The following is a 9,333-nucleotide window of genomic DNA, read 5'->3' on the forward strand; positions in this document are numbered from 1 at the left end:
GGAGTGGGATATTGGAAATGACTGATCTCCATCTGGCCCTCAGAGACACACATTCACACGCCTCTGTTGTGGTGTGTTATTCTGAGTCCTTCCTGATAAGAAGCGGACCGAGGAGTATGGTCGGAGGCTGGGATCTGGGGCATAACACCACGCAGAGAGGCCCAGTGGCTGGTAATACATGGAGATCTTGTAGAACAAGTTGTATGGCTTCAGAAATACGCCGAGCATGTGGTCAGTAAGTGCTTCTGCAACCCTGAGGCCTGAGGCTGCAGGTCAGTCACTCTCAGATGAAGGTAGTGCACCTTTCACACATGATTAAACACATAATGGCCTAAAGAAAGAAGTGTAGCCCATACGTGCTGCTGTTTTATATGTATTTCTTCTAGGTCTTTGCACAAAGGGGAGGCACATTATTAAAGAGGGAATAAGTGATAATGAGTTAATGAAGTGCTGAAAAATAAAACAATATTGCTGCCTGTTTTTTCATTTCCCCCTTTTCTACCAATTCGGATTGTCTTATTTCACAATAGACCATGTGGATAAACCAACTAAGGAAGTCTCTAGTGGTGCGACAAGGACGGGATCCAGTCAAGCCCGAAGCTCCACTCTTTGTGTCTGTGGTGGCGGATGAGTGTTTGTTTTTTAACTGTGCTCAATTAGTGATAAATAATAAATAAATTATAAATAATTAATACATTATAAATAATAAAATATCTGAAAAATGTGTACTTTCATGGTGAAAGAGATTGTATCTGCACTAACAAAGGAAGTGCCTGATAAAGTACATCCAGAAAAATCCAAAATCTACTCTTTGTTCTGCAAAACTGCAAAAATGTTTGCTTCAGATACTAAGGCGATGATCCTTTAAATCACCACACTATTATTGAGTTTCCAGGTAATTTACAATACAATACAATACAATATATATGTATATATATAGATGTGTATATATATGTATATATATATACATAAATATACGGTTTTATCCAGTAATGGGCAACTGGGTGCCATATAGTCCCATTAGATTGGAGAGAAGATCTACGGCCGAAATCTCCCAAACTTGGCAATTCACACCAAAACAATCTAGACTGATAAATAGCACAACAGGTACGAGGAAAACATATGTAGTTTTGATTTGGGGGTTGAACTGAGTACTTTTTCAACCAGACACATCAGTTAACATGAATCAAATAGGAGTCAGCACACACTCTTTGTCCCCGCTATAATTTGTGCGTCTGGGGCGCCCTCTAGCGGATAAACTGAGCAGCACACCCTCCTCCTCCCCCTCCCCTCCGCTCAGGTGAGCTGGTGAATGTTTCACCTGTATGTAGTGACGTCGCGACACCCTGAGGAAAAAGAAACGGAGGAGTCCATGATCACCTCAGGCTGATGAATGTCTCTAGTTTTTCATGGCAACACGAACTTCAAAGCAGTGAAGACTCGAGTTGAACTGTAATCGGAGTTTGTGTGCTTTTGTAGACTCGCGCGTTCACCTGTGGGTAGAAGACACGATGTCTTCCTCCGCTGTATTTGTGCTGGATCTGAAGGGGAAGGTAAGATTAATGCCCGAGCTGATTGTAGACGCTGATTATTGCGTATTTTCGGCGACACAAGTTATAAACCACCGAATTTACTCCTACTACGGGCTGTTTGGTTACCGTTTTTAACTGTTGCTTTAACTGTTAAACATTAACGGCGCTTGCCTCGTTACATATTAATAAAGGGCCTTGCGACACACTCATTCATCGGCCTTTTCCGCTTTACTTCCGGATGCATGTCAGTGGAAATACACGCTGCAGCCTTGAAGGACTTCAGTGAAAGTGACCATTTGTGTTGCAGCACCTGTAGCCTTCAGTGATGGCATTTGTGTCACCATCTTTTTCTTGATGTCGTCACAGTGCATGGCACAAACAGCCCTCTGTTTCCAGACACGGGATGTAACCTGACACACAAGTTAGTGTTCCTGAGAATACAGAAGCATGTGGTTTCAGGTGTGTGATTAAAAACGGTGTGTTGATTGTTCAACAAACACGTGTGACATTAAATATGACTTGATATGACAGTGAGATGCAGGATGCAGGAGACAGGTTTGACCCATTTTGCATCCGTATCATCCACACCCACACCCAGGAGCCTGTAGAACAATTTTATACTGAAAAAAAACAACATATTTGATTCACTATCACAATAGAGAAGGAAAAGCAGCAAATCGTGACAACAGAGAAGCAATTACTAGAAACTGTTTGGTGTTTTTCTTTGAAAATGTAATCAAAGTCCATTAAATAATCAACTGATCAGTTCTGGTGATGAGTTGGGAATTAAATCAATATGGGATGATTCCTAATACCTAGAATCACCTCGTCAGTGTACTCGTGAGAAGAGTCAATCACACTAATATTGTTAATAAAACCTTTTTATTAAACTTTCTTTTTCTACACAAGCATCAGGTCGCACGTGTCACTGTTTGCATAATTTACTGTGACAAAATGTTACTTCAAGCTCTGCAACATTATTTCTTGTAATTTCTCTCGGAATCTGAGCATTTATTTTTCTGTTTTTAAAGTTGCGTTACAAAAGCCGTCTTCTCTGTAACTCTCAACCATAATTAGTTTAACGCACAGTTGTCTGATTCCCCCCCCCCCCGTGTGGTGTTATTCTCCCCCCCTGCTCAGGTGTTGATTTGTCGCAACTACAAAGGCGACGTGGACATGGGGGAGATCGACCACTTCCTGCCTTTACTCATGCAACACGAAGAGGAAGGGCTTCTCTGCCCGGTACTGTCACACGGCAACGTCCACTTCATGTGGATCAAACACAGCAACCTGTACCGTATCCTTGTGCGAGATGCGGCTTCCATCTACTGGTTATTGAGAGTCGTGAAGAAATAACGACAATGATAAGATCACAGATTGTTGAATTAAATCCTTCAATTTTAAATGTCAGGAAGTGAACAATAGCGCTGATCTTAACTGTGTAGAATACTCCTTGACCTGATCTCTGCACAGTGGTGTCCACGACAAACAAGAACTCCAACGCCTCCCTTGTGTACTCCTTTCTATACAAACTAGTCGAGGTGAGTCACGCCCCTGTATGTGACTTACAATTGAAATGTTTGCGTGCAGTATTTGTGTGACGAGGCGGTGTTGATGGTGATAATCCACAGTAAAACCACAGATGAGGCTGTTATGGGTTGTGTGTGTTGTTCAGGTGTTCACAGAGTACTTCAAAGAGCTGGAGGAGGAGAGCATTCAGGATAACTTTGTGGTCGTCTACGAGCTGCTGGATGAGCTGATGGACTTTGGATTCCCTCAGACTACCGACAGCAAGATCCTACAGGAGTGAGGCTTCGCAAGATGCACACGTCATGCGCAGGCGCGCGTAAATATTCTGAGTATCGATAGAGAGAGTGTAGCTGAATCACAGCATCTTCTCTTCACAATCCTCGCAGATACATCACTCAGAAAAGCGCCAAGCTCGAGGTGGGGAAATCCAAGGTGCCGACCACCGTCACCAACGCCGTCTCCTGGAGGTCAGAGGGTATCAAATACAAGAAGAACGAGGTCTTTATTGATGTCATCGAGTCCATCAACGTACTGGTAAGACGGGATGTCGGGCTAACTCTTATTATTTGTGCGAAAATTTGTATCATGTGTGCTGCTCATATCACTTTTACGTAGTTCAAGCTAATTTTGTTTTGTTGTATGGGCCATAATGAAGCAAGTAGTGCATGAACTTTCTGTGTTTTTTACTGCTTTTGTTACACCTAATCCATTTGCTGCTTCTTATTTAAGTACCTCTAGGAGTGGTGGTAGTGGAGGTACTGCAGTGGCTTCTTCATGTTACAGTACAGGGCGACGATGATATCAAGTCATGCTTTTAGTGACGCTGTGCAAACTGATTTGATTGATAGCCATAGAGACCTCGGCGCCGAGTGGTAGAGAGTGCACTCGAAGCGAGATACTTTATGAGTGTCCATCGCACAAAAAATTCAAATCTACACCACCGATGTGGTGAAAATAATGGCCACCTTTTGATGTTGCTGCAGTGTTTATTTATGTGTACGTGGGTGCTGCAAGTATGCGTACTAATTTTCATATTATCATTATTATTCAGTGGGTTTTATTCCCCATCTTATGTTATGTATTCTATTTCATCATTATTTTTATCTTGTTATATCAAGTGTGTTTTATTTCTCCATCATTTTTCTTATTTCACATTTTATTTTATGTTTAATATTAAGTCTATTTCCCCTTTCTTGTGCTGCATTTCTTGTATGAAAGGTGCTATACAAAAATAACGTGTATTATTAATAATTCAAACAAAGTATTCTGATTAATTCACCACTGCGTATTGTTCGTTCAGGTGAATGCCAACGGCAGTGTGATGAGCAGCGACATCGTGGGCAGCATCAAGCTGAAAACGATGCTCTCTGGGATGCCAGAGCTGCGGCTGGGCCTCAACGACCGAGTGCTCTTCGCTCTCACTGGACGTACGTACACTGTTGCCCCAGTTATCTAGCCGGATATGTAGATATGTAATTAAATAAATTACCACTGACTGTATCGTTATGTGTTCAGGTGACAAGGGAAAGACGGTGGTGATGGAGGACGTGAAGTTCCACCAGTGTGTCCGTCTCTCGCGCTTTGATAGCGATCGAACAATCTCCTTCATTCCTCCAGACGGGGAGTCTGAACTCATGTCGTACCGCATCAACACCCACGTTAGTCCAGTTCAGCACCTTGTTATCTGACTAAAACGTTAATATTTGTCACATATTTATGGCTCACACATTGCATTTGATACACGCTTTAATCCCTGTAAATACATGTATGTGTAGACGGTCGGAGTACAATAATTGCTAATGTCATATTCTACCGGTTAGAAATGGTGATAGATGGATAGATAGATGGATATACATGATTTGTTCATTGTGCAAAAGCACAAATTGTGCAGAAATAATGAGTCAAGTATTGCAGTTTCGAAAGCCTTATTTAGCTTTATAGTACTATGCATGTTAACATATGAATTAAATGAACATAAATACACTGAATAATTTGCATATGTAACTCAAGAAAGCCTTTTTACGTTGTTTTGAATGTTTATTTAATGACACCCCCCATTCATCTCTTCCAGGTGAAGCCTCTGATATGGATTGAATCAGTCATCGAGAAATTCTCTCACAGTAGAGTGGAGATCATGGTTAAGGTACTGACCGACAGTATTGGAAATGTTCTTTAGAAAACTGCACAAAAGAATTGAAGCAAAGAGTCTCCATACCATGAACTAGCTTTTACAGTAACCGTTGTGTTGTATTTTTAGGCGAAGGGGCAATTTAAAAAACAGTCTGTGGCAAATAACGTGGAGGTGAGGGTCCCCGTCCCCAGTGATGCCGACTCACCCAAGTTCAAAACCAGCACCGGCAATGCCAAATATGTGCCCGAGAAGAACATGGTGGTGTGGACCATCAAGTCTTTCCCTGTAAGAAATCAACTCATTATGTACCATTGTATATGCAAAGGCTTTGACTTCAAGTTGTATTACTTTCTTTAAGGTATTATTGCAGTTGATGTTCTGATGAAAGATTAGAACTTGTTTTGTATTTAACTCTTTGTCTGTCTTCTTGTCTGTCCATCTCTCTGCATGTCTGTCTAATCCATTTCTCTGTGTGTGCATCCATCCATCCATCCAGGGAGGTAAAGAGTTTCTAATGAGAGCTCATTTTGGTCTGCCGAGTGTGGAGAACAATGAGCTTGAGGGCAAACCTCCCATTACCGTCAAATTTGAGATCCCATACTTCACAGTCTCAGGAATACAGGTGTGTGTGTGTGTGTGTGTGTGTGTGTGTGTGTGTGTATTTGTACCGAGTCTCTCCTTTGATGTCAAACAATCCCAAAATTTAGCCTGTGGTAGTATGAGTCAAGTCCACCTGTGAGCAGAAGACATTTATACTGATCTGGAGCGTCAGAGCATGATGTATCGTGTTCATATATCGATATGTACAATTATAAAACTCAGTCACCTGAGAAGATCACAGGTTTGCATAGGGGCGCTTACAACCTGTGCATAGTCAAGTCCGGTCCTGTTACAGCTGATATCGTGTGCTCAGACTGGAAAACTAGTTCTAATTTGAATTCCCGATGCACATTAATGTGTCTTGCCTCAACACGATTGTGTCTCCCTCACTCTTTTTCACCAGGTGCGATATATGAAGATCATTGAGAAAAGTGGTTACCAGGCTTTACCGTGGGTCCGGTACATTACACAGAGTGGAGGTAGCCTTCATTCATATTTTTCCATTAGACCTCAATACGACTTACTGTTTTCAGAACGTACTATACTATTAAAGCAAGTGGTCAGATACACATGGATGTGGAAATTGAATCATATTTCACTTTTATAATTCCTCCTTACATTTGTTCTCTTTATATTTAGACTACCAGCTGAGGAGCAATGTGTAAAGCCTGCTGTATCCCACCAGGACCTCCAGAGGAACATCAATACTGACCACTAGACTGAAAGAATGTCTTGAAATTTCACCTTCTCTATTTAATGCCAGCAATCTTGTTTCATGAAATCTGTGTGCAACTTGATTTTAATATTTGTATTGTAGGATCACTGCAGATTATTTAAATGCTTAATGAAATTATTCCTTTAATAAAAAATTTGTAATTTGTGACCTTTGTATTTTAGTTGTTCCCCTTTTGTTTTTCTCATTAGTTTGCCATGCCATATATGGACTGATTTTGTCATCATACTGTAGTCATACATTGTGCAATCACAGTCACGAAAATCCGCCTAAAATTAAAAACTTACACGCGCCTTTTTTCACATTTGCCTCTGGAGAAGTACAACTACAGGTCAGAAATGTGAATGAACTGCCCTTTGAAGACATCAACGTATACAAATCGCCCGCTTTCTTCGCTACGTGTTGTGATTGGTCGACTGCTGCTGTTACCACAGTGATAGTGTAGTAACAGAGTTGTAGCCCCGCCTCTTATACCATATATGGAAGAGCAACACCCTGTCGGCGAGCTGTGATTGGTCAGCGTGTGTTCTCTCCAATGTTTGTAAATTGTAGTCTGGAGACACCGCTGTGTAGATCTCAGCGCGCAAATGTATTTTCTAATGTTGATAAACTTTCCCAGTTTGGATTTTATTTAAAAACTACCGGTTTTAAGAAACAGCGGGATTGAAGAGCATTGCGACGTTGTGGATATTAAGGAACCGAACGAGGTAACGTTATGCTTAAAAGCTCTATAGTTTGTCTTTTTTTAAGTGTTAGCGGTTAGCCTGGATGCTAATTGTTTGTGTGATTCAGTAGAGGTGACTTGTCTCTCTCTCCCAGTGAAGCTAATGTTTTCACAGAGCTCTGGTGTTAAAATGCACGGTTTGTAAAACGAGCTGATGTAACATTATGCTAGCGTAGTCCGATAACATGGCGTCAACTGAAGCTTACGTTAGCCCGGATGCTGTAGTAGCTAGCTAGCGATGCCTTCCTGAATCCCGACTTAACGTTACGTTACCACTACATTATTACACATTCATTGCCAACATGAGGAGCCCTTGGCTGACTTTCGGTCTAACTGTTGTACATCTCCCACCGACCAGGCCGAAAGAGAGACTATAATGGTCCTGAGTCAGATGGATGCCGGTAAAGCTTTGACGTCGGCAGCAGCCAACGGGAATACGAGCGAGGTGCAGAGGATGCTGGAGGAATGCAGAGTGCACCCCGATACTCTCAATGAGTTCGGTAGGACTGCGCTACAGGTGAGTACCAAAACCCCAGAAATGTCGAGACCGGTTTCATATTTACGGAGGTAACGTTATTAACTCCATAAATACATGTTCTGTAGCAATAACTAAGAGCAAGTGGTTCGTTGGTTGAGACTCATCTCCTGTCCTCGTGACATAACATTACATATGGCTGCCTTGGATTTTTACCTGTTATGAATATGTTATAACACCGTGTATTAAGACGGTCTGTTTTATTTTAGAATATATATATATATATATAATTACTGTCACCCAAATCCCAGTCATTTAGAGGCTGTATTTGTGGTGCTGTCTAACTGTGTTATAATGAGGACACTAAAGAGTAAGGCTGTGATTAACAATGGTTTCCTCTTACCTTTTAGTCTCTTGATTAACTTTTGAAAAGTTTAGTTTATAAGATGTCAGAAATAGAGAGAATCATCCATACAGATTCCCAGACCCCGAAAGCAACAGTCCAAACCCCAAAGACATTGAATTTACAATAAAGTGACAACTGATTGTATAAAGATGGCTGTAATGTCATTAAAGTATTTTATATTCTCATTAACACAGTTGCTGCATTGAATTGACTGTGCGCACTCTTCCGCTCTCCTCCGAAATCTCCTGCAGGTGATGATGATGGGGAACTCCAAGGTCGCCAGTTTGCTATTGGAAAAGGGAGCGGACCCCAACGTCCAGGACAAACACGGGATAGCGCCTGTCCACGATGCGGCCCGAACCGGATTCCTGGACACTCTGCAGGTTCTGGTGGAGTACGGTGCTTCGGTAAACCTCCCGGACCAGAGCGGCGCCCTGCCTATCCACATTGCCATCTGGGAAGGCCACCGGGATGTTGTGGAGTTCTTGGCACCGCGGTCTGACCTGAAGCACGCCAACAGAAGCGGCCAGACAGCGATAGACGTGGCCCGGGCCTCATGTGTGCCCGATATGATGGACTTGCTTTTCGCTCACATTCATAGTTAGTCAGAAGTCTGGGGGCCTTCTGGGTAACCCCTAATCTGACTTTGTTTTTGCTTCAAACCTGGTGACTTGAATTCATTGCTGTTTAAAGGATTCTTTTTTCTTGTTAATAGTGGCTCAGCATTAATATGTGACACGGGACATATTGTCCTGGCAGCTTATTTTCAGTGGATGGGTGGCTATATACAGTAGACACCTCTTTTGCACAGTGCAATTTAGGCACCTTATATATCTGTTTTCCCTTTTAATTGGGAGTGCACATTTGTAGATAGTTTCCCCAGTGTTTTGTAATTATTGCATTATTTCCATTATGAAACAGTTGAAACCTTATATGTGTTTTTTAAACACTTTTACAAAACTTGATGTGGTGCACCCTGATTGCTTTTCATAGTTTTGTTTCTATTAATTAGATGTACTTAGACTTTGAATTTACTCTTATTTATTGTTGGAATAGGACTGAATATTCCCGTGACTTTGTAAATAGCAACATTTATTGTGATTTGTTAAAATGTTATTTATATGAATAATTTTAAAACAAAAGTGAGATTATTCACTTTGCTATTTGAAGAAGCAAACACAAAATAAAGTGTTGAACTTGAA

The 9,333-nt window shown here is 41.5% G+C and overlaps 2 protein-coding genes across 2 annotated transcripts; both read left to right on the forward strand.

Annotated features, from left to right (window-relative positions):
* The first annotated feature begins 1,511 nt into the window (after positions 1 to 1,511).
* On the forward strand, positions 1,512 to 6,458 carry ap1m2 (adaptor related protein complex 1 subunit mu 2). Its single transcript, XM_076090731.1, has 12 exons — positions 1,512 to 1,553; positions 2,673 to 2,829; positions 3,006 to 3,073; positions 3,208 to 3,338; positions 3,449 to 3,596; positions 4,363 to 4,489; positions 4,578 to 4,720; positions 5,134 to 5,205; positions 5,320 to 5,478; positions 5,690 to 5,815; positions 6,197 to 6,272; positions 6,433 to 6,458. The coding sequence occupies exons 1-12, from the start codon at positions 1,512 to 1,514 to the stop codon at positions 6,456 to 6,458; spliced, it is 1,275 nt and encodes a 424-aa protein (XP_075946846.1).
* A 617-nt stretch (positions 6,459 to 7,075) lies between these two features.
* cdkn2d (cyclin-dependent kinase inhibitor 2D (p19, inhibits CDK4)) lies at positions 7,076 to 9,333 on the forward strand. Its single transcript, XM_076090147.1, has 3 exons — positions 7,076 to 7,233; positions 7,609 to 7,767; positions 8,383 to 9,333. Exons 2-3 carry the CDS (start codon positions 7,627 to 7,629, stop codon positions 8,734 to 8,736), a joined length of 495 nt encoding a protein of 164 aa, XP_075946262.1. The 5' UTR covers positions 7,076 to 7,233; positions 7,609 to 7,626; the 3' UTR covers positions 8,737 to 9,333.

The sequence above is a fragment of the Anarhichas minor genome, unplaced genomic scaffold (genome assembly GCF_050575085.1).
Source record: "Anarhichas minor isolate MPS153535 unplaced genomic scaffold, ASM5057508v1 ptg000012l, whole genome shotgun sequence".
In the NCBI taxonomy this organism is placed as follows: domain Eukaryota; kingdom Metazoa; phylum Chordata; class Actinopteri; order Perciformes; family Anarhichadidae; genus Anarhichas; species Anarhichas minor.